Below are 25,731 nucleotides of genomic sequence, written 5' to 3'. Positions count from 1 at the left end.
AGGCAAGGAAGGCTTATAAAGAGATGTACAGCACTGGGGGAAATTATCCAGCCTTCAGCAGCACATCCACCTTTCACACCTGACAAATAGGGCAGATTTCAGACTTGCATCTCTCTAGTACTAACTGCAAGCTTTTATCTCCTAGCCTCTGGATATTTGCCTTTGCTCCCATGATGCCACAAGTGTGAGAAGGTTACCTGGTAACTTCCAAACTACTGAGCTGTAGTTGGGCTATAGAGTAACTATTCAGGTTTACATTCCCTATATGAGGGCCATGTGTGCCCAAATGCATGACTGCCCTTGACCCTTGTCATGTCAGACTAAGAGAGGCTAACTCTGACCAAAACATTTTGCCTGTCTCATTTTAGCCTCTATTCCAGTGGGCTGCATGAAATGGAAACACCTTTTGGTGTTTGCTTTTGGGGCAGTGAATTTGAGTCAGCCCAAAAACAAGGCATCACCTTGTTATGTCACTGTAAAGATGCATCTCAGGACTCCGACCTGAAGGCAGCTGCAGTCAGGGACACGTTCCTACCAGCCTCAACAGCTTTTACAGCAAGCTCCACCTCGTAAAAGAGCAGCATGTCACACTACTGCTTTGGCACATTCCACTGCAGAGTGTAGAATCCAAAGCAAAATTTAAAGGGTATTACAGAAGAGATGAATTTTCTTTAATTATTATTATTTTCAAGACCTCTGAGCTGACATACAATGGAAGGGAAGACATCAAGAATAAAACTGCCATTTCTTTGGACAGTTTGCTTTTGTTTGTAGCAACAAGAGCATCCAAACAGGAGCAGATGGATGATACCTAATGCTCCCCATGAAGGTCAGCCCCCTCTGTGGGAGCTGACACAGCAAAGCAGGTGCTGTTTCCTCCACAGGCACCCATCTTACAAGGACCATGTCAACTAAAAGTGTATTTATTTACAGAAGTAACCCACTCCTCTGCAAAAGCTGCACAAGGTGATGCAGCCTTAGATCCCTCCAAAATAAACCAGTATTTTTCTCTTTTCCTGTAGAAGGCCACATGGAATCCTGCTGATAGCAGATCTATGGAGAAAGAAACCAGCAGAACACCACTGGTAGGTGCTGGGGCTCAACACTAACAGGGACAGATTTGGTCCTGCAGGCCAGCTGCCCACTACAAAAAGCCTCAGCTGAAAACAAAAGAAAAGAGGAGAGAAAATATCCATTAGGTCCCTTTAGCTGGGGAGTCTTTTGGGAGTCCACCCCTGTTTGCTGAAGCATGCCAAAGCTCACAAGATGACACAGAAATGTATTTTAAAGTCAAATATCTCAAACAGAAAGCTCTAAGAATCTGGGAGGTAAGATAGCTGCCTTACAGCTGGATCTAGATTTGTCTGGTATCAATAATCTTACAAATTCTTCATACTAATAGAGGAACACCTTCAGTATGGGCAAGATAAAAATAGCAATTACAGTGACAGTGATTAGTTAATCTCCATCTCTGGAAGCATTAAAACACTGCAGGTATTTTGCTTGGCTCATTAATCCCTGCTTGGGTGACAGAGGGCTCTCGCTGTACGCAATGTCTTTACATTAATGGCACCATAAGGTATTTCTTTTAACATTTAAATGCTCTATTATGAAATGGCATTGAGATGCTGGACAGAGCTAGAACTGGGGCTTTCAGCACAGCTGAAATACATGGGTTGGGAATACTTTCTTATCCAAGCAACATTTGTTTCACAGGAGCAATAAACCCCATCAGAGCAGCACAGGTTTTGTGGGGTTGCCAAGTTTTGTGTGGTTCAGCCCCAGGGAAGGCACTGCCCAGCAGGTCCCTCCACGTACAGCAAACAGCATTCATGGCAAGTAGAAAAATCACATGGTATTTATTTCCACCACACGACAAGCATTTCAGGGATACATACAGTAGTCCAGGGGCATATACAAACGTATGACTGAGACAGCGGCACACTCAAGCCAGAGCACCCTGTTCCAGTTCATTTCTGCTGACTGCTTTTCTCAGCTAGTACTCAGAAGCTTCCGCTCCCAGTAGTGAAGTCCGCCCTCCAGGCACAGTAAGTAGTTCAACAAGATATTGTGCACGGAGCATCAGTAGTGAAGAAACCCAGAACGTTCATTTTTACTCACGTGCCCGATCGTAGCAGTTTTGTTTCACACAAGAAACTCAGTGCCTGCAGTTCAAGCACGGTGTCTATCTCAGGACACTAGCCATTGAGAAGAACAGTTGATTGCACCACAGATAACAAGCAACACCTCGTGTCTAGCATGGAACATGTCCCCAGAGGGATTTTCGCTTTGCTACGTGATCCACCGCAGAGCAGATGATGTTTGGAACCTATCACTGGTCATGCTAAGACGTTAACAGCAATGAGATGGGTCAAGTCAGAGATCAGTCGTCTTCCCAACACCGCCCAGCTGGATCCACTTCACTTCTGCTTCTCGCACTGGCTTGATTGTGTGTCACAAGGGTTTGTGAATCACAGCCACACCTGTTGTAAGGATGGACAGACAGACACAGTTATCACAGGAGAAGCTCCTGGGTTGTGATGTGGTTAAGGTCCTCCTGCAAAGCCAAAGACCAACAACAAGCCTGCAGAGAGGTGTCTACTATCTCTATGAAAGCTTCCTCTTCTGCAAACAACATAAACCATACCAAAATGTAAGATCAAAGCTTCAAGAGGGACAGCCCTCAAATTTATGAATGACCCAGCCATTACCAGCTCTCCCACTGACTATTTACCTGCATAACTTCTCCCCGTGCTCATGCTGGTTGGTAATAACGTCCACTTGTCCGTGATGGGGTTGTAGTATTCCACCGAGGCCAAATTGCAGGACCCATCATCTCCTCCCACCACATAGAGGAGCCCATTCACCGCACACACACCTCAAAGCAGAGTGCAGATGGTTAGATACAGGCTAACTCATCTCCCACAGCACATCACCTGCTATGTTCTGATTCATCCCCCAGCAGATCCCTCATCTTCCACTTTCATCGCTTACAACACCGATCGCTTATGTCACTAGCACATTAGTCACATTAAAACCCACACAGATAACTGAACCAAACACCACAGAACAGCTTATTGTGGTTACCTGCATTTCTTCTACACATATTCATGTCTGCTACTTGCTTCCACGTGTTTGTTCCTGGATCATAGACTTCCACGCTCTTCCTTACTAAGGGACCATCGTGCCCCCCGGTAGCATACAGCAGCCCACTGAGAACACCAACACCTGCCAAGCAGAGCCCAGCATTAGCCAAGTGTACAGGGCAAAGGGTTGCACAGCCCTGGTTCTTCTATTGGGTATCGCCTTGGCCTCTCCAAGGCATATCCAAAACATGGGCCTCATGCACCTCAAGATCATCCAGCATGTGGTCAACTCCCCACTCATGACTGCCACCATAGCAGACCTGCACAGTAACCCCTGGCAGATGTCCTGTCTTCCAGGGCTGTGCCCCTTCTCAGGTAGATGTTACCTGAGATCAGGCCTAGTCCCACAACACTTCCTTTGTTCAACCTCTTTGGACTGGCTCGTTCTTTCTTCCCTTTGCATCCCTGACCACTGCATCCCACCCCACCTTGTTTCCACCTGCCTGCTCTTTTCTGTCATGTGGCCCTTTGCTTTTAGCCTGATTCCTAATTCCAGGTTTGGGATCACTCCAGAGAACTGAGGACACCCGTCCTCACCTCCACTAGATGTCAGCATCGGGATGGCAATGCCAACACTGAGCACGGGTTCAGCGATGGAGGGGTACAACAGACACGTGCTGCAGCATCACTGGGGATGAGTGGCACCGGGCTGTCCCCTCCCCACAGACTGCTGGAGGGGCATCTGGGTGACAACCACAACCTGAGGAGCTCAGCTTTCAGGTTGGAAACAGAGAATTGCAAGGCTATTTGGCAGGTGAGTACAAATTCCCTAATACTGGATTGCCACATGGGGATGTACTTGCAAAGCAGCACTCAGTGTTTCAAACAATGACAGTTCACAAAAATCCATTTACAGGCACAAGCTGTTTTGCTGTGCTTCAACACGCTGTCAACAACACAAGCTATTCATTCTGTTCTCCTATAAGCTAACACTGAGCTTGGTTTAAGCATCGAGCAAATACTAAAAACCTCTTCAACTGAATTCAAACCAGCAGTGTGTGATCGTATTTGCCTCTCCTGGAGTTATGGAAAAGGTATTAGAGTGAGGAAAGAAAGACCATGTGTGGAGAGCAGCCTCTCAGCTGCCCAGCTCAGAAAGGAATTCCCACCACAGCTTAACCTGCAGGGTCATCTCAGCCCCCAGGCTTGGCCATCTCCTGGCAACTGCCGCTTTAGGTACTGTACAATGAGAACTCCAAGCCTTGACATCAGGAAGGACCCTCCGCACACACTGAGCTACACGACCGTAGATATCTGAAGATCATTTTAAATGCAATGGATAAAAGTTTTTATCTCTTTCAGACAGGAACAGCCACAGAAAGGACTAGAGCTTACCTAGTCTAACGTCACATAGTAAATAAGAAACCATCAAGATTAGAATATAACTCTTTTTTAACCTGTCCTTTCCTTTAATAACCAATTCTTGCCAGCAAAAGGTACACTAAAAACTAGCTCAGCAGGGACAACCTGAGATTATTTCTGTTACCTTGGCTAGACCAGCACACCACCCAGTGCAGATGTGCTTTGTGCTGCAAAGCACCCACCGGATGCTTGCAGAGAAGATCCAAAAGGAAAACCCACCTGACATCCCCTAAACGACAGCAGAGAAGGAGGTGCAGCTTGGCTTTCCAGTCCCCAGCTGAGCATGCAGCTGGCAATTTGGAAAGCTGATTTTTAGCTTGTAAGTGAGCTGCACCTGTTAGCAAGGCCACTTGGAAACACTGAACATCATTTCATTAATCGAGAAATTCATTTCAATTTGGCAAGATTTTAACCAAGTCAGGAGAGCAGCACACATCTTCCAAGCAATTATAGTTTTTCCTCTCATGGGAAAAGGATGGTAATAACAGGTTGCACTTGCCAGCCCTGCAACGCCAAAACACCCTTCTCATTCCTTTCCATGAGCAGAGGAGAACCCAGTGATCATCTGCCTTTAAGAACACATCTTGGAGCCAGTACCTGCCCCGCTGCGCCGAGTGCTCATGTCAGCTACGTAGGTCCATTCGTTGGTGGCCGGGTTGTACTGCTCGACGGTACTAAGGCACTGACGGGATGCTCCGTCGTATCCCCCCACGGCATAGAGCTTCCCTGGAAGAGACACACGTTGGCATCAGCACTACAGCTACAACTGATGTATGTTACCATCACGCCTCACAGCTCCAGGTGAGGACAGATCCTGGTTGACAGAAGCCCTGGGACACGTGCCTAAACCTGCTGGGATGCCTGGGGAACATCCTAGCGGAAGGATCTGAAGTAGACTCACATGACTGTATTTAAATCTATTAAAGCTGTCAACTAAGACAAAGAAACAACACAACAGCTTAATTAGAAGCCAAAAGCCCAGAGGGTTTTCCAAATGACTTGTTGGCCCAGGAGAAGAGGTAACATCAAAGCTGATCGAGCATTTCCTCCTGCTCAGGCAAGATGTGCTGTCAAAGGTCGATACTGTACATTAATGACTGTATCACATGAGCAATAAATATGCAACAGCCTCATATGTTAATCTAATACCTGCATGGAAACCTAGACGTGATCTTGAAGAACCTGGGCCAAATCCAAAGCAACCAATGCTGCTAGCACAGCTGAGGCCAGCTGGTGCACTTGTGCCAAGTGATCACAACACAGAAGATAACCCTCACAGCATGGGGTATTTGTCCCTCCCTACCCTCAGCTCAAGGAAAGCTGAATAATATACAACTAACGTGCTTCTCTGGTCTCCATCAGGTATCATGGAACTACTACGCCATATATGAAACAAGGCTGATGCTTCACCATGTTCTCTTTTCACAGGCCTTTCTGATACTCTCACCTTGCCTCCCTGTATCGTCTATCAGCTTGTTTTGCATTTAGGCAGTAAACTCCTTGGGCAGAGGAGTTTCTCTGTGCTTCTTTATCACAGTACCTAGCACAAAGGCGTTCTGGTTCAAAACCAGGCCTCATTACAACAAACAGCCATTAACAAAGTTCAACAAATAGGTAGGAAAATTCTAACACCATTTTTTGTACAAAACCCACGAATAAGACCAATTTTCAACCCATATCAGCAGAGCCTGGCCGCAAATGAGCTATGCAATTCTTTGCATACACACGAGACTCCCACCAGCAGTTATCATCTACAGTCCTACGCTTTTGCATCCTCCTGTTTCCTTGGTGTTTACAAGCTCCAAGAAGAGGCCAGCTCTTTTCTTTCTCCCTCGGATCCACTTACAGCCTCCTCACACTGTGATCACTAGGAGAGGTCTGCAAGGATCAGGTTTGTGACTGTGCTCCTTCTGCATCTTCCTGTCTCTTGAAACATTTCAAACTCTTATTTGTGCTGTTGGTTCAACCCACCTGGTGTTAGTTAATGACTCAAGGCAAGAGTGCCAGACCAGGCAAGACAAGATAAAGCTCCCTGGCTGGCATCAAGCATTAGATGTTTTCAGTACCCACAGATATCAGATTGATCTTTATCACATTCAGATGAACAAGCTGCAGCTTGTTCCCTACAACATGATCAACTCTTCTTCCCATCACATGCTCTCATTATTGTTTCTCATGGACTCCAACATGTGCAACGCTTATTTGCTCTTTCAAACAAAGCAAAGGGAAAGGATTTCATGTTTCCAGTAGAAAAAGTGTCCATAGAAAAGCATCTCTCACAAGCACACATGGTATTTGTTCTCATTCAAATCCCTTCAGCAAATCCCACTGACTCCCAGCAGCCCAGCACTTCACTCATGGGCCAATTTTGAAGGAGATGCTTGTGAAATAAACATATAAATTTAGCACAACCACCACTATTTACTCTGACTTTATCTCCCTCCTTCTTCTCACATATACACATAAGCACACTTCAGGTATTCCCCATACAAACAGGTCAAACCAAACCACTTCAAAGTGCAGTTTATAACAAGGCTCTCGCCAGCAGCTGCTCTGCACTGTACTAATTGCAAACTGGTATATGCCATGTTAAAGACAAGGTCGAAAACCCCTTTCACTTGCTTCAGAAGCAATTGTGCTAAAGGAAGAAAAGGTTCCTATTTAAACCTATTCTTTCCTGATGGCACCAGCATACACTACATGCCACCATTGGCCTTCACCAGCCAGAAGCTGCCCAGGAAGAATATGGATTGAAAGAATCCTGCACACACCTAATGGCATTCACAGGAGGCATGGGCTGGGCTGATATGGGTCTGAGGCTCTTGGAAAGGTACACATGATTTTTCATTAAGATAAAGAAGAGAATGGGAAAAGCTGCAGCAATTACATCATATAAAATAAATCTTTACCAACAAGTCTAGAGAACAGTCCCTGCAGTCCCCTCCTATTGCACTCAACCTTTCAGGCTTCCCTTTGAGACAGTAACATTTGCTTGATGGACATGGCTGCTGATTTTCTTACCCTCCACAACTCCAACTCCAACACTGCTTCTTCTTGTGTTCATGGGAGCCACAAAAAACCACTCATTGGTTTTATAGCTATAGGCCTCAACTGATGCCAGACCTAGTTAAAAAGGGGATACACAGGTTTTCTAATTAAAAAAAAAGAGAAGAAAAAAAGATTGGTGTTGCACTTTCATCTGCCTTCCACCTCCTCCCAAGCCCCTAATTCCCCCCACACTCCTGTAACCCAATTCTCTAATCCCTTGTCTTTCAGGCTGGCACCAATGTGTCAACGCCACTTCAGCAGCTGGAAATAGTTACCCCATGGCCCCTGCAATGTGCTGGGGACACCAAGATGGAGCAGAGTCCAGATACCAAGCCCAGAAGTCCTCCATCCTTTCCAGCATTACAAAATGTCCATGCAGAGGTTTAGAAACTACCCCCAAACCCTGTTGCAATTGTACTCATCACCAGCTGAGATAATTTAGGGCTTAACCAAGTGGCAAAGCTCTAGAGCAGAGGCAGAGGTGTGAATCTAAACATGCAGTTATGCCAAGAAAAATCCCAGCCACACATACCCCACAAGGTGCCACGCTGGCATTTTATACGTGTTGCTATGAAAAATATAACTAAAACAAGGAAAAAATCCCCTTTCAGTCCAGAAAAAGCATATTCACGCAGAGAATGAGACTGAAGAAGCTGTATCACTAAAGAAGAACACAAGAGTGAGATTCCCTGCCACTACTGATGGGTCAGAACACGCATGTGGTTAGTTACAACATGCAGTAAACCCAATCCCTGGCTCTTTCTCTACAAATCATAGAGGAAGGGGGCAGGAATCTCACTAAGGCTCTGCAGGGGTCTCTGAACACATTTGTCAGGTCAGGCACTGCCCGGTTTTTGCCCCATCACCTACCAGTGCTGCCATCAAAGCCGCCCACTGCATACAGGAGATCATTGAGCACGGCTGCGCCTAAGGTGCTTCGTCTTTCCTGCATGCTGGCTATGGATGTCCACTGGTCCTTCACGCCATCGTACACGTCAACCGTCCGTACCCTTAAAGAGCCATTGAAGCCCCCGACAGCATAAACATTGCCAGCCATAAACACCACACCTGAGAAAAGAGGAGAAGGACTTTACAGAGGTTTTACAAACACTTTGGGAAGTGAGTGTCATCAGACCTCTGTCGGAGTGTGTAAGAAAGGAGGAGAAGCAGAACCTTGGCACATCCTTGGCCTCTTCTGCAGGTTAAGAGCAGTGGAACCTAGTATGATCAAACATATGTGTCATATGGAAGGTGAAATGCACATAAATAAATGGCATCATAAGGCACAGATGCATTTCACACCTGAATGAGTAATTTTCTGGGACACAGAGAACACCAGATGGTGATCCACATTCACAGCCCTGTCAGACATCTTCAGGGGAACACTCAACTTACAAATCTCCATCACCCACTCCTCAGCACTCGGAGGGACTGACTCAGCTCCTTTGATTTTCACTAGGAAACCAGCAAGGAAAGCTGGTTGAAAGAGATGACTGAGGGACCTGTATCCAGTGCTGAAGAGCTGCACAATGAAAAACAAAGAAGGTTACAGCAAAAGTTCTCATTACCTGCTCTGCATCTCCGGGAGGGAAGCTCAGCAACCTGATCCCACCGCTCCTCCTCAAAATCATAGCACTCCACACTGCGAATGGCTTTGGGTGCTTGCCCACCCACTACAATCATCACCTGGAGAGGGAAGACAAGAAGCTAAAAACATGCTGCAGGCCTACTACAAGCTTCTGCAGCAACACCTATTTCAGTCACTTGTATTCCAAGAGGGAAAAAGCTATCTCCAATTTAATGCACACTAAATACTAAATAAACCTTCTTTACCATTTCCAATGGGGACAACGTGCACTATTTCCCCAGGAAACACAAAACCGCTTTGGCACCATGGTACGTGCAAGGTTCCCTGCATAAGTATTTATAAGTGAAGCAGATCCCAGTGTAATTCCCACAGCCAGCACAGTGTTTAGTCATTACCTCTATGGTGGTGCTAAAAACAATCGATGCCACTTAGCAAATAAAGCCTGACAGCTGTATTGCCACCTGCAGGGAGATGACACTCCAGGGAATCACCAGGACTATTAACACCTAGGGTGCTGGGCTGCTGAAGGAAGTGATTTGTCAGCTTCATTAAGGCTTCTGGTTGCAATATGTACTGATGCAAACCCAGTAATTAAGTCCCAAATTCATTATAAACAGAGAAGATCTATGTGAAGGTGACCAAAGACCATCTCTGGAATGAAAGAACTGCTCTGGTCAGGCTAAAGGTTCACCCAGCCCCAGACTCCATTCCCTCACTGGCAAATGGGGACACTGGAAAAGTGAGAAGATGTGGGCAGTACGCAGTGTGGCTCTTCCCAAATCTGCCCTGTCTGCATGAAAGGGACAAACTCCCCATGGACTTGCTGACTTGCAGTGGTCCCAGGAACCTGCACTCACCTGAGCCCCAGCTGGGCACTGCAAACCAACCAACCACACATCCAAATCACCTGCACCTACAAACAGACTGACCTGCACTTTGTTCTGAACACCCCCTGTTTCCTTCAACCCTCCATGGCTATCAAGAGGGAGCATTTGCTCCCCTTATCTCAGCACATCAGGAGGAGCAAACACTGCTCAAGACAGTCTGATTTTTACCAGGCCAATGAGCTAGAAGCAAGATAACAGGGCTTTAGATATAGTCAAAGAGTAGATGGGAAACTGGCTTTAACCTCTGCGAGGCAGCTGTGAGTAGCTGAGGGGATAAAAGATTGTCACTTGAGATCACCCGGGTAACAAGCTCAACTCCAGTCTGGGCTGTTGTAAAGCACAGAGCTAGACAGCAATTTGAAGCATGTGAAGAGCCTGAAAATAGCAGCTGTTTGATCTACAACGATGAGAACATGACATTAGGAAGCAAAGTGAGTCTAAATTAGCAGCCTGACTCCGAGTTGTGTAACAGCCTTCCATGGAAAGCTTTGCGTGATTACAGAATTAATGCTAATCCCTCACCAGCAGGACCAACAGACCACATGAAAGTCTCTCAGTAACAGGATTACTGAAGATCATCACCTTCTCTTTCTTTACAGCTAAAAAGAAGGGAGACCTGCAGAAGGTTTGAGTTTGTACTCGTAGGTCATGCTGTAGATGTTGAGAACCTCTGAACTCATTGGTTCACTGTTTGCTTTATTCTTAGCTACTTTAGTCCTTCAACAAGGGTCACAACAGCCCTTCATGATACCCCAAAGCTATGTTCTACCAACTTCCTCTCAGCACCAGCAAGCAGACAGCAGAAAAAGCATGCCAACACACTCTGCAGAAGGACAATTTCTCAATGGACAGTCCAACATCTAAACATCTTAACAGCCCCTCATTGCACAGATCTCATACACTATCTCACAAACCCACTGTGGTTTTGATGTCTTACAATCTCCAAAATGCTTATTAATAACTCCAGCAACAGTCTGTTGAGGGACACTGTGCCAAACTGTGTTTATGTCTGGGGCACAGGGAAAACAGCTTCTGTTGTCATTTTTAATTCTCTAATAAAGCAGTGGACAGAGCATCACACACGTGCAGAGTCATTGCAGGGAATAAATAACAAGGATTATTTATTCAGTAGCTGCTTTGAGTCTATTAAAATCTGCTTCAGACTTCCTGCCCACAGGTCTGGGTGCTGTTGTTTCCTGCTTTCCTGGCTTCTGATTATGGATACAGGAAAAGGAAAGACACCTACCGTGACCCTTCTCAGCAGGGCTCCACAATAGTGCTTACAAGCCAGCAGAAACCCTTTGAGCACTACAGGCAGCTGCCCGCTGCCACTCCACGGGTCAGTGATTCTCAAGCTACTCACAAAACCAGCTGCAGCTGACAACATGTTTGAGGAGCAGCCCTTTGCCCCTGGGAGCAGAGATATTGCTTCTCCTGAGGCTTTAACTCAGTTCATCCAACTCAATTATGTATCCTCGGTGGGCACAGGCAGTACCAGAAGAGGGAGTAAAACACTTCAAAGGATTATCATGGAGTTAGTGAGATGTAAGAATACCAGCTCCTTTCAAAGACAGAAAATGCCACCAGTAACAGCGTGAGGTGACAGAAAGCAACAAACCCATCTTACCTTTGGCAGGCTAACGGGAGTCCTCGGCTTTGTTCTGGGATTCTTGATCAGTTGCCTTTGATCCAGAGGAAGCAAATGATATTTCATGGCTTCGATAAGGAAGTCTTTACAGGTATTGTTATTCTTGATTAAAGCTTCTTCTTCAACTGTCTGAGAACATTCACACACATGAAAGATCATTTAAACTGAAGTACCTGGTGGCACAGGTCACAAGGAGACTTCCACCTCTTCCCAAAGAAACACAAGCCGTAAATCCAAGCTTCAGTATCACTCACAAGCAGCAATATTCCCTCAATTTTACCACCCTTTGCCAAACATTTATCCCTGCAGAGCAGAATTCACCAGGAATCTGGGTACAAAACCAGGTAATTTCTTTTATTTGAGTCAGAATTTCTAAGGAGAGGCAATATCTTTTACTCTATCAGAACATATTGAGGAAAGAAAAAAACCCACAGTGGGTTCATTTTATTTCAACTCTATTGGTTCTTTAGACACATGATAAAAGCACAGTAGCCAAACAGCCTGTACGCCAACCCCTTCTTTGGGGATTTGCAGCTCATTATTAAGGCCCAGATCCCAGGAATTAACTTGCCAAGAACAATCTCTAAGTCCAACTACATCAGTGAGCATCTCACCTGCCACTAACACAACCCATCTCTAAGCACAGGACACATCTTAAGCCAAAATTATCACAAAATGTGTTTTGATAAAGCTCAATTTACCTGTGCATTAGGGGAAAAACTGCTCAAGTAACAGCACCAGCTTGGTGCAGAATCCCAAGGTATTATCTTCTAAATGCTTCTACCAAGCGAGGCTTGAGCTCCACTCTCAGCACTGCCTGGCAGAGCACAGGTCACATTTACTACAAGGTTTCTGCACACACACACTGATTTCAGAGTTCACCCAGTTTTCCTTTTATTCCTCTGTTTACTGACTCAGCGACATGCCGAATTACCCATCTCAGACACAAACAGCCAAGCCATTGATTGAAGAGTTACCACGCAGCTCAAGTGCAAGTATTAGAGTTATTAGACTAACCTGTACGAGATAATCTCTGGGCAAAAGGGGCAGGCGAACGTGCTCCATCAGTTTAGCCATGTGTTCTAAGCGAGATTCCTTCTCATAGTTTATCCAAGAAATAACTGCTTCAAAGACCTACACAGATAAAGCACAATTAAACAGAGAAGAGAGAACCAGCTGCACAGTCACCTACCCAAACCCAGAAGCGTTGAGATTTTAAGTTATCAAGCGAAGGAGGTGCAAGATCTCTATCAAACAGATGAAAAAGTCATGACTATGAAGAGAGCACAAGCACCACAGCAGTGAAGGGGTGAGCTGACCATGTGTATTAATCAGCAACTTCATATCTTGATGTGCTGCACCACTCTCAAAGTTAAGCGTGTGTCCAGGACAATCATATACCTCTTGGACATTAGTACTGGAAGGCAGCCAGGAAACTTAATGTGCCTGTTGACATTTGCACTGGACATTGCTCATTAAATCAGCCACAATTACTCCTGATAACAGAGAGCTCCCTTCCCAAAGGAGTCTGGCCACACGGTAAAACACTACACTCACCATCACATTTAATCACTGCACCAGTTTTGTCCCCCTACCCAACACCCAAGAAGCCTCCAGGACAAGTTCTCCATGCACAGAAAAGCCCCTGCCTCTGGGCTGGATGCATTTCACTGCTAAAAATATGCAGGAAACAAGGGCATGCTGGAGTTCTGGTCTGAACCAAAATGTAGTTGTACTCCCAGATCCAACCGGTTCAGATAAGCATCCAAACTTGGAGTCCATGACCACGAACAGCCCCATGCAGCAGGAGCCACGCAGAGCCCTGTGCAGTGAACAGCCAGAAGTGTCCTACATGGGCTCCTGCATGAATATGCATGTGTTTATGTAACTATGAGCCTCACTCCTTCCAGAAGAAAGGCCTAAAAACGTCACTGGGAGCAGGAAAGGCTTCCTAAAACATCCAGCAAGGCAAGGAGAGGGGCTGGTGCAGCCTCGATGCTGCACAACAGGATGTGGATCATTGCACTGGGGTTTCCCCATAGAGAATTAAATTCTAACCTTTAACTCATATCAAGAGGCAAAATTCCCTCTCCATGTGCTCTCACTACCTGGTTACTGATGGGGGGCTGAGCACAGCCCACTCCTGTAGCACCCCCAAAAAACATTGCTGGCTCTTCAACCCCAGCACACTCAGCAAGCGCCCTTGGTTCAGCTTCCCTCTGGTTGACAGATCAGGCCAACATGCACAGGTATTTTTCCCCTTTCTTTCCATCCCTCCCATCCCTCCCCAAGAAACCATTTTGTTTGGTCCAAGGTCACTAACTTGACAAAATCAACCAGAACTGAGGGCACGATCTCCTGGTCCCCAGTTGCTGCTGGCAAATGTAGTCTGCAGGAGGCAGCATCCTCCCACAAAGGAGAGGCTGAGCAGAAAGGGGTTTCTTCCTCTTAGGCTATACTATAAAGAAGCAGTAAAGCACCAGCCTCATTTCCTATGCCAACAAATGCTCCTGCTGAACTGTTTGGAATTCAGGACACTGCGATGAGCAACAGGGATCTGTGTAATCAAACCCCAGCAATTGCAGAGGAAAATAACTACCGCAGAACCTATTCTAAAATGAAAACAAACAAACCATTTCACTTTGGCTACGAGGCATTTAAAGTAGAAACCACATCGTTGTGAGATTTTTAATTGCAGATCAGTGTGGAAGGAGCATAAAAGCCAATGTTCAGTCAGCAAACAGGCTTTTCATTAACCTCTTCTGCACAAATGCTGAGCCACAGGACTGGGATGTACCAAGTTACGGACCAGGATGACATGGAACAAGTCTTAAAGGAAAGTAAAGCAAATGTGCACAAGGAATAAACTTTTTTCTCAGTGCTGGAGGCTGCTCCTGGGTTAGGCACACACTGATGTCACCAGGCTAAAAATAACACAGATTTGTAAAAAATCAGATTCTGGCACCTTCCATTGGCTCCAATTCCTAAGTTTATGAGAAGGGGCGGAGAAAATCTTAATCCAAGACAGCAACATGTCTATTTAAAGGCCACATCTGTTTCCACTACTGCTGTGCCCACTGCAGACCCCAAGCAGCTGCTGCTCCCCTAGGACATGGGGTTTTCCAGCCGTGCAAGACTTGCTGCCAGGCTGGGATGGGAGGAAGCAGCTTCCCACCTGGCTTCATTAAGAGGCATGGGCTGGGTTAGTGGCTGGCACCTGCCTGGATGCAGGAGCAGTCCCAAGCTTAGGAGAAGCAGATTTTCCACTCTATGGAAACTTAAAAGCCTGGAATACCCCCTTTCTGCACAATACGTAAGCAAACAGCAAGGCCAGATGTTGTCCCAGTCTCTTCAGCCAAAAATCCAGCTGTTAGATACTCCCAGGAGGACTAAACTGTGCATCAGCTTCTACAGCATGAGACAATGAGTCAATTGCAGGAGTCTGTGTTAAATCCCCAATCCAAATATCCCAACCCTTTTAAAAATGTCTTTTGTCACTGTACTCAGTTGGCAGGAGCCCTTTCCCAAGGTCTGAAGTCCTTCCTTTTCACACACCATTAACAAATAGGAATAAACACCATTTTCTGTAGTTTTTCCTTGCTTGCGTACACTGCTATAATGAAAGAGCCAATTAGGTCAGGTGCAGAAAGCACCGATAAAGCTGTCTTCAAAGCACTCAGCTAGAGCAAAAGGAGCAGGCAGGCACCAAAATAGACCTGTGCCTTGGGCTGAAAGGGCCTGTGCAGCTGCAGAGGCTGGCAACAGGAAGGGGGAGAGAAAGGAGAATAACCTTTGAGTAACAGGGAAATGTCATCGTTTCACAATTAACATGGATTGAATCATAGAATAGGTAGGGTTAGAAAGGACCTTAAGATCATCTAGTTCCACCCCCTCTGCCATGGGCAGGGACACCTCACGCTAAATCATTTTGCTGTGGTAGCAGAGAATTTTTGTAGTTCTGATGGACTAGGGATACAAGTATGCCAAAATTTGTGCAGATAAGGAATATATGTTATCAGGCCAATTGGTATTAGTTGAGGGCAGCAGAGGAAGGGGAGAACACACCAGCTCTTGGGCACAGAAGGCTTAAAGCATTTTAAGGGCAATACTTCCCTCTGTGGCCTTGTTGCCTTCTGGCCCTGGCAGGACTCAGCTATAGCACTTCCCAGTGACCCAGAGATGGCAACGCTCTGGCTCACAGACTGCAGCACATGTGAGAGACATGGTAAGGACAGGAACCAGAAAGCCTCTTGTGGAATCTGGCTGTGGCAATTTAGCTCTCAGGTGTTTGAAGTATTTATCCACTACATCTTGTTGCTTAAAATAGTTGCCTATCCATCACATGTATATACATAGATATGTGTATATGCATAAATATACACACACACACACACACACCTATTTATTTTTTATAATATATACCATACACTAGCAGATAGGAAGAATAAAGGTCAGGGAAACAGCTTGTCTCTCGTGAAGCTAAAATAAAACAGCATCCTATGATTCTGCCCTCAATTCTCAGCATTTCTTTGGACTCCAGCACATATTTCATGTTTATGTTCCAACCCCATTCTCTGCCTCCCTCCTGTTATTCATATCTGTTGTTCTGAACATGAAGCTTTATGCTTACATTTCCTTCCTGTGCCTTGCATTCTCAGCTTTTACAATCAGCTAAAGAAATACTGGGTTTGATTGCATAAAGCTCAGATGAGGGAGTAGGTACTTTGATTTCTCTGGGCACAAGGCCAATAAAAGCTTTTTAACAATGCTGCACAGCACTGGGAAGACTGGTTACCAAACTTGCACTTCCTTTTGCAGCCTGCTTGGCTCATGCAAAACGATTCTGCTCTGAGTTCATGCCATTTGTTTTTTCCCTTTTTGGCCCTGCCTCTGTGGCACCTCACAGCATCCCACCACGACATACACCAGTTGAAATACACTCCTGAAGGCCCTGACTTTGCTGGCTCAGGATGTGAATGAAGCATCACTGCACTTGCCCTCATGTAGTGTGGGTTTTCTGGCAAGCTTTGTGGTCCCTATGGGTCCAAGCATCTTCTTGCCTGCTCCCAGAGGGGCTGAGCAGGATGGGTGCACACACTATCAAGCACACACAGGGCCAGCCTCATCCCACAGGCATCCAACAAGGGTCCTGAAGTTACAAGCCCCATAATCCTCAAGCTGTCCTGTAGCCTCCCACAAGAGTCCATCTCCTCACAGTGACAATTTGGAGGTGAGCTGAAGGGCTTGAGGCACACATCTCTACCACAAACCTGCTACAGGTCATGCAAGAAGCCCACTGAAAAGAAAGGGGGTGGACCCGGTGTTCACCAAGTGCTGTAACCACTGGTCACCCTCCTTCCCAGAACTACAGGCTACCCAAGGTGTGCTGAACGTTTCAACCACAAAATAACATCAAACTGTGTCCTATTTCTCCCATCTGCCATTAAAAATACTGATGATGCTAGAAAATGTTTCCTTCCTTCCCTCTTGGTTGGCCTCCTTTAGTTTGCCTGACATGCAACAGAAACCAATATTGCTCCCTGACCTAATGAAATTCACCCTCTGGGGGGGTTTTACAGCAGGTAACAAGAGATTTACACAAGAGCAGATGGGAGGTTCCTAGTTTTCCAGAGAGGGAAGGTATTCTGTTCTGGCCCCCAGGGCTTTTGGAAGTGATATGGATCTGAAAATCATTACTTCCTGCAAAGAACAACCAAGTGAAGGTCATTTTTATGTGGGTTTAGGATTCACATTATTTTTAGTTTTCCTTTCCATGCAGTCTGTTGGAAAATAGCCCCTAAAGAGCATAACATGAGAACAGTTCCTGGTGTAAGATCTAGAAGCATTCAGGCATTCTTACATTGAGTGTTGCTATACAATTTACTGTACCTTTTCTTCAGAGGAGACTGTGAGCTTATCACTTGATATTAAACTGCAAACCTGGTCCAGACTAAGGCTAAGAAATTCTTCACCCAGCATCACCTCAGGGAAGTGCTGCTCTGTTCAACAAACGAGAAGGGGGAACAGAAAATTATAATGAAATCCATGTTCCAAGCCAACAGAAGGATTACAGCATTCAGAGAGCTGCTGCTGTCACAGCTCTGAGCACCAGAGACAAGCAACACGCTGCTGCGGCTGCATGGTGGCACAGAAACACTAAACAGCCTCAGAGCAGGTTAAAGAAATGGGATGTTATTGCAAGTAACACAAGCCCCAGGAGACACTTTCACAAATGACACGAGATGGGAACTGAGCTTTCTGCAAAGCCACCAAGTACCTTCCAAGTACCTTTGCAAAGTGACAAATAGGATTTAGAAGTGGTAGTTGAGAAGAGATGATGCCTTTCTGAAGTGGCACATAACCTGGCTACATTGAAATTCAGTTCTTGCCCACTTCAATGAGTTAAACAGAACTAGACCTGCTCAAACCTGGATGAGAGACTCCAGGTCCTTGTATTTGTAGGTATTCAAAGGAAAGGCTATCTTTAACATGAATTAGCCAAAGTTTGGTGCTTACACTCAGCAGCAAATAGTGAAAGATCCAAGGGTATCCCGCTAAATCAGTATGGGATCAGTATCTCTCTCCTTCCACCTTTAACTTCTTTCCCCAAATGTGTAAATTCAACTTTTCTCCTGCTCCAAACCCCCAGCACCCATCTTCCCCAGCATCTCTTCCTTTCCACTGAAGTCTGCAAGATCCCTTTTTCTCCCTTTTGGCTTCTAAATCCCTACATGCTCTAACTTTGGGAGCCACAAAATACACATCCCTGCTTATAATCCCAAACTGGGAGAACTATGACTGATTTCAATATAGGGCCAAAAAGACTCATCAAGTCTGGCAAGCTTCCCATCTAGCCACAGGGCACTAGGAAAGAATTACTTCTAAAAAGCAATTTCCAGGTAAAAAAAAATCACTGTTAGGCAGTTGCAGTCAGTTTTAGCTCTGCAAGAATGTGTTACATATACATGCCAATTTAATCTCACCTGCCGTTAGCTGAGTCGCATTTATCTTCGGTTGAAATACAGAAATATGAATCTCAGACACACTGTCTGAAAATGCTTTACTAAAGCTTTAATCCTTCAGCTTTCGAGAAGCTCAGGCTCATTTATCCAAAGAGCTCCCTCAGCAGCAAGATCTGCCTCTAGTTTTTACATCTGCAAAGTCTTTAGCCTGCCCAAAAGCAGCACCACAGGGACACAAGCTGGCATGAGAAGAGCTCTTTGGAGATCACACCTGAACAACTCCTCACCAGCGCTGGTACTGAGGGCACCAACCATGAACCCCACTTGGTCAGATGGGGGCCAACACATCACAGCTAAGCCAAAGGCTCTGACTAAAAATAGCAGTATCTGGATGAAGTGTAACACTCTATTAGGCTGGAAATAAGACCTAATGAAGTCTTCTGGCCTTAAGTGTTTGAGAAGCAGGAAATGCTCCCCACACAGCAAGCTGGATGCACTCTGACTTCTGGACACAATCTCCTATTCATTCTGGACCAGCATCTGGCAGTAGAAAGACTGATCTCTTGTTATTAGTTGGAAGCAAGTAAAAATATTTACTGATTTTAATACAGTAACTTGTGCCTGCATCGAGAAGGCTCCTCCACCTCCTCAAGTTATCCAGTGGCCAGAACTAAGCATTTCTCAAGACACTGAGCTCAGGCACACATGGACCCTTGAGCGTGGGGACTTCTGTCTTGGTTTAACTCTGTTACATAAACAACAGTGAAAAGAATTTTAATGGCATTTTTATTAATGGAGTTCCATTAACATTACATGGGCTGTTGTACTAACTGGGACTCACGAAGGCCAATAAAACAACAAAGCAGACTTTCTAATTGCCAAACAACCAAATAAATATACAGTGAATGCGCTGCTTGTTGGGTTAAAGATTAAACAGGGCCTGGAAGGAAGGATAATGAGATATTACAAGCAAGCCTTTATACAATTAACCATTCCTTCCAGGGTACCTTTTCCTCCAGGGGATAATACAGCCTGAGCAGTTGAAAAGGTTTTACTTTTATTTGCAGCAGAATAAGGGAGGACTCGGTGGGCACGTTTTTATTCCACTGAGCCTACTTATGGTCCCATTAAGGACAAAACTGGACCAAGAAACATGCTGCAGGTGCTTGGGGACTGCAGGTGTATTTTTCCCTATTCAAATAGACAGAAAAGCAGAAAACAAACCAGCTTCTCCCAAGCAGAGGTCAAGGGCAGCTCTGCCAGAGGAGACTGGGAAGTGCTGGGAATTAAGAGCATGGGGCTGCTTGGAAGAGCTTTGTATTTACAACAGAGGAGAAATGCTGAAAGCCACTGCCTGCACATACTTACTGCAGACAAGCACATCCACTCTCAAGGAAACAAGAGCCTATCCACCCCCTGGGGTAAGTGCCCATTGCTCCACAGATCAGAGGCTCACACTACAGGGAAATTTTAGCTGAGTGCTCCAGGTGGGATTTCACTCTGCCCAATGCCATTTACTCCTAGAATGCACAAATCCCCAGCACTGCCTACTTTTCTCACAGGGAGGACACCAGCATGCCAACATTGCTGTTGAACAGGCAGCCAAAGAGCTCACTAGGAACATATTAGGGAACTATTTTGTGGGCTGGGATCCAGAGGATCAGTGGGGTTTTTACCTCCTTAGGTGCTCCCATGTGACCAAACCACATTCCATAACTTGCAGCACCACAGAAAGCTACAAGTCTACAACCCAATAAAGAATTCCTTTCCCTGTCCTCATAGCAGAAGCATGAAGAAACCAACCAGGATGTGCTGCTCCTGCTCAACCTACAAGCTGTTGTACCTAGAAGCAGGTTTAACTCAATAAACAGATGACCCTCCCCTCACCTGCGTAGGCATTCGCCTGCTGCAGCAGTTCGGTGCACGCGTGCACATCGGCAAAAGCTCGGATTCCAAGGCAGTTTGTGGGATGCAGCTGGGACTGAAGAAAATCACAGCAGTTTTTCCTGACGTCCATCAATTGCAATAAACTAGCAGCTGGCAACAAAACCTGCAGAGGCAAGAAAGGGGAATGAGTTAGCAACAAAGAAAGCTTGATTCACAGATAGCACAAATTAGATGCAATTCCCTGTCAGATGGGGACACATCTCTGCAGGGTACAAGGAAGGTTAAAGTCTTCACAGTATCCATATGCAAAAGATCCCCATCCATGCTCTGAGAGATGGAAACAGCTATCCCAGCTGGGCTAAAAGCAGAGCTCTTCTCACATCTTCTCCCTACGAGTCCTCAAGGCAGGTAAAGAGAGGACAAGATGCAAGCAAACATGGATGCACCTGAATTTCTGGCTTTGCTGCAAGCAGGTCCTGCACATAGATATTATAATATATATTTGATGCATTACCATCTCATTCAAAGCCCAGAGCAGCCCAGCACTCCTCAAAACCTTCAACTTTCTTATTTCCAACAAAACCATATTGGCTTGTGAGCAGGGTGCCCAAACTGCTATGTAAGAGAGGGAGTTCACAGAAGCTCAAGCAGGTTTTGGTGACAGCAAAGCTTTCAGGGGCCAGCTATTCAAATCAACAGTCATCTTTTTCACTCACAGTAAACGCTGTGACACTTGTGGCTCATGACTGCATCTGAAAATGAGGTACTGCTTTGTATCTACAAAACTGAGTGCCAAAAAGGGAGCCAGAAGTGCATCAGGAATGTGATATCTGCTGGAAAAAGAACACCTTTGAGGTCAGTGAGCAGGGCAGGAAGTAGAAAATAGAGTTGGTCGGGATGTTACAGCCTGTGACATCAGCTACTTCCTTTCTTATGTCGTACAGCAACTGCAGACGTGTCTTATCCCAGCTCTTCCATGGCTCTGGCTGTTTCACACATGTCCTTCCAACTGGGCATCTGTGCTCACCATCTGAGCACAGATATCTGGAAAACTATTCCTGACTCAAGTGTCTGTTAAACAAAACAAGCAGGTTACGAGCATTCACCTCCTGGGTTTCCATGGCAGGGAAGGGAAAAAGAGATCCCCTTCCCTGCCCCTGCTCACCTGCCCCACAGCGCCGTTCCGCATCAAGGCAGGATGCTCACAACCTGCCCCAAGTCCTTCCTCGGCCCCTGACTCATTCCAGCTCCAGAGCAGCTGTACAGTGTCTGCCTGCTGCCAAGCAGCCACCCCAAGGGGCAGCAATAAAACCAGAAGAGAAATCAATTAATCTGGGAGCCTGTTTGGGCCAGAGCCACTTGATGCCACAGGGAGATTAGTGTGTGGGTTTGATCAAATCAAGATAGCAATGCTCTAGTAGTCTTGAAACCTAGCTGTGAACCACTTTCTATCTACCTGAACCATCTCTATATCAGCAGAAAGGTGAGCACTTGAGCTTGTATAAGGGCTGTGGATGAAGAAGTCAGGCTCCCTGCAAACCATCTCTGGCCACACACCAGGCAGAGCTTCCCCCATGCAAACCCTGTCCACCCAGGGCTCATGCCTGCAAATCCAGGAGGCTGCTTACATCGAGTGTTTTGGGATATTGCTTCTAAACCAGGCAGCTGTGATGGTACTCACCACCATCACTAATACCCACATGCTATAGCCCCTTGGACATCCTAGTGCTGCTATTACAGCCTCATGCTGGCTTGAGAGGGCAGCACAGGAGGAGCCTTACACCACTGCAGTTATTAGGAAAGGGTATTATCATATATTAGTTTTCAGAAGTAGGCTATATAAATAGCTCATTGAGAGATGAGTGGATCTTCTCTTTCTTACTTCCCAGCTGAACGTCTCACCACTCCTCTTGTTTTTACCAGGGAAGGCGAAAAGCAAGCAAAGGATATCCTCTAGCACAAAGTCTGTTTCCTTTAGAAATAACAAGAGGAAATGCCCTGCCTAAACATGCAGCAGGACCAAACTGCAACGCCATGAATATCCCGGAAAGTTACTCACTTGGGTCTGGATTTGGCTCTTAATATTTGAACTCCAGCTGCTGTTCATGATTTACAGGGAGCTGGCTTCTCTACCAGATCAGCACCTGCACCAAAACCCAATCGGCTTCTGAAACGATGCCAAAATTATCTGCTATTACTACTGAGATTGACTTCTTTGCTAAATAAGTTATGTCCAGAACCATATCTATGGGGGGTGTGTATATATATATATGAATATATCTATAAATATATTTCCCATAACCATCTAGTTCACCCACTGTGCTCTCACACCTACAGACTCTACCAATCTCAAGTTTGACACAACACTGGCTGTGCAAACAAATGCTTTCATGAACCTTTGGTGTCTCTGAACTACAAACATCTTTCATCCAAAAGTGCTCTGAGTTGCTATAAAGTTTATTCAATAGGCAGGGCATTAATGCTGGATTTCAGACTGGAGTTAGTTCCAGGTAACCTTAGCCAAAAGTTAACCCGCACCATTCCTCCTATGCGAAACTGGGAAAGGAGCATCCTTGCCTTGGGAGCATCCCCAAGGTAGGGGATGTATTAAAGTTTAAAAGCAGCTTTGAAAATCTAGTCAAATTGGAAGGCAAATCAAAAGTAGTGGCTGTAATGTCAGCAGCACATCCAGGGCCACAGCTGGGACTGCACATCTGTCCAAACAGCTCCCAAGCACCTTCCCAAGGGAATCTGTGACCAGAGAAACAAGCACAATTTGTGTTTGCAGAGCAGGTTAAATACTCAGTTTCAAATGAACAGCTCTGAACTGTACAAGCAGCAGAGAGAAAATGACACATTACTGTGGTGTGGCTTTTCAGTGCAAGGAAGGCAATTGGGCTGTATCACTCCCCAGCTGCTACCAGGCAGTGCAGAGGGTAAACAACAATGCTGCTTCTTAATTGTTCCACCTGGGGTGAAACAGTCCAGGCAGAGGCACGTGTGACAGATCAGGGACCAAAACCTCCCCAGGAGCAGGCATGAGAAGGAAAAGGGATACAGAGGTGAGAGAGAAAACAGGGGAGCCACTAGCAACTTCCTCCTGATCTGCCTTCTCCATCTTCACCGCAGAGAGCAGACAGACCATTGCTTGGTTAACAGTGGGATAAAACTGAAGACACATCCCTCAGACACAGCACAATCCTCTGGTGCCACATCCACAAGTTTCTCCTCATCTTTCTCTTACGGCAATCCAATTTAAAAGACTTTCCACAGGTCTAGGCCAGCCCAAACCAACTGCTGTAACACCTCGGAGAAGTCAGTGCTGCTGTTGACCAGAGCTCTCCAGCAGTCCAAGAGGACGATGCATGGCAAAGAGCTTTTTCTCCAGGGATGACAATTTATTGCACCTCCTATAGCTGAGCTGGAAGGCACTCTACCTCATCCTGGGCTTGCACCTACTATAGTTGCAGCTTTTGGAGTGAACTGACCCACTTATCCGCTTTATCATCTAAACTCCATCTGCCACAGACACTCTCCTTCCTTGTTGTGAAGTCCCAAGTCCCTAGGGAAAGCTGAGGTGCAGAAGTACACTTCTGAAAAGGAAATGCTACAGCTTCTAGCAAAGCTTTTTCCTCCTTTCTCAAGCCATTTTTCATCACAATTACTATGTCTGCAGAGCTGACAGTTTCAATATCCTCCAGACAACTGATTTCAGATTTCATTCCATCTATATAAGCCATGTCTCCAGTTGTGGTAATACACAAGGACACATCACACACGTGGTATGCTGCACCTCATTCCTAAGGATTTCACTGTGGAATCAGGTTAATCAGGCCTTTTCCCAAGGAATCATTACAACCCCAATGGCAGTGTCTCTCTTAACTGGGAGGATAATTCTTAGGCTGCCTGCAGGTAATTAAGGGCTAACAGTAAGGAGGGATGGGACACCCTGAGGAGAGTATTCACTGTCTACACCCAGAGATACGAGTGTCTTCACAGGACAAGGGGGCTCCTCACAAACCTCCCCTTCACTCAGCTACTCACTGAGCTGGCAGGTTTGATAGGAGCATTGGAAAGCAAGCAGCAATACAGCCAGTTCAGCTGCAAAATCAAGACCTAACTGAAAAGTTCAAGGGACAAGTACGTGACAAGAGCCAGCTACACAATACAGGTAGGGAGCAGGAGCGTACTGTTTCCATCAAAGCCAACCAGGGCTGCACATGAGCATCTGTGAACTTCCCCAAGTTGCTCCCTTCAGTTTTGCTCCCTGCACAACTGTCTTCCAGATAAATTCATCCAGCTCCACCTTCAAACGAATGACATCTTTTTTGTCACTCATCTGAATCTTTACAACCAGCCTTGATGTGAGGTGCAACGGAAGAGGAGCAACAGAAGGCAGCAGCAAAAGAAATCCCAGGGAGAGTTTTTCTGAGGCTACACCACGACTGCAATGGAAGACAGAAGTCCTTCCTCTGCTCCACACCTTCCAAACACGTGGGAAGTTAAATCCCAAATGTGTGTTCAGAGGCAAAACACTGCTCGGCACAGAAGCTTCTCTCTCACTCATCATCCCTCAGCCCTCCTACTACTGCAATCTATACTGCCTTGAAATCCCACTCTAAAATTGAGGTTCCAATGCATAAAAAGCAGGTTTCTCACCCACATACCCCTAATGGGGTTAGAAGGGGGTATCTGCTGCCACGTGGGCTCAGTGCTCTCCTTCAAGGAGCCAAGGTGGACTGAAAATCCCCCTTTACATTCACACTTGGGGCATCCTGTTGAGGAGGAATTGCATGAACCCCTCCAGTAATTCACTACCCAGACGATGACTGGAACTGACTGGTCAGCTTGGCCCCTTGTACACACATCCTTCCTTACTTAAAAACAAAAAGCAAGCTTTGTGCAATGAAATTACAATCAGCTACAAAAATACATGCTTAGAGAAAGAGTCTCACTTCCTGAGCACCGTTTCAGGCTTATAAAAGCAAAAAATACCCTAGGTTTCTATTAGAAAAGAAACAACAAAAATACCGCAAAAAGGCTTCTTGTGAAGTGCTGGGCGCTGCTCAGCACTGGAGCACGCTTGGGAACACTCATTGCTGCACTCCATGTTCCTTCACTGCTCATCTTTTTCTCATTTCAATTCTGCTCTCGTTCTGGTTTGCTCCCTTGACAAGATACTGTCTTTTATGCATTCACATGT

General features: G+C 45.8%; 1 protein-coding gene across 3 annotated transcripts in view; it reads right to left on the bottom strand.

Annotated features, from left to right (window-relative positions):
- Positions 1-1,829: 1,829 nt before the first annotated feature.
- The window catches only part of KLHL3 (kelch like family member 3), a 46,673-nt gene continuing 22,771 nt past the window's right edge, over positions 1,830-25,731 (bottom strand). For 2 of the 3 annotated variants that reach the window (XM_061457019.1, XM_061457018.1), the window contains exons 5-15: positions 20,529-20,691; positions 17,569-17,678; positions 12,697-12,813; positions 11,659-11,808; positions 9,125-9,242; positions 8,427-8,624; positions 7,530-7,631; positions 5,106-5,234; positions 3,088-3,228; positions 2,735-2,878; positions 1,830-2,483 (exon numbers count right to left, since the gene is read on the bottom strand). In XM_061457019.1, the coding sequence (XP_061313003.1) occupies positions 2,455-2,483; positions 2,735-2,878; positions 3,088-3,228; positions 5,106-5,234; positions 7,530-7,631; positions 8,427-8,624; positions 9,125-9,242; positions 11,659-11,808; positions 12,697-12,813; positions 17,569-17,678; positions 20,529-20,691 (1,401 nt within the window). In that variant the 3' untranslated portion in view covers positions 1,830-2,454. The remainder of the gene's footprint in view (positions 2,484-2,734; positions 2,879-3,087; positions 3,229-5,105; positions 5,235-7,529; positions 7,632-8,426; positions 8,625-9,124; positions 9,243-11,658; positions 11,809-12,696; positions 12,814-17,568; positions 17,679-20,528; positions 20,692-25,731) is intronic. The other variant, XM_061457020.1, reaches the window with a different exon arrangement.

This window comes from Pezoporus flaviventris, unplaced genomic scaffold (genome assembly GCF_033815535.1).
Source record: "Pezoporus flaviventris isolate CSIRO_AGI_PZ_B2104156 unplaced genomic scaffold, CSIRO_AGI_Pfla_v1 ptg000023l, whole genome shotgun sequence".
NCBI lineage: Eukaryota > Metazoa > Chordata > Aves > Psittaciformes > Psittacidae > Pezoporus > Pezoporus flaviventris.
This window is presented reverse-complemented; position numbering and strand designations above follow the sequence as displayed.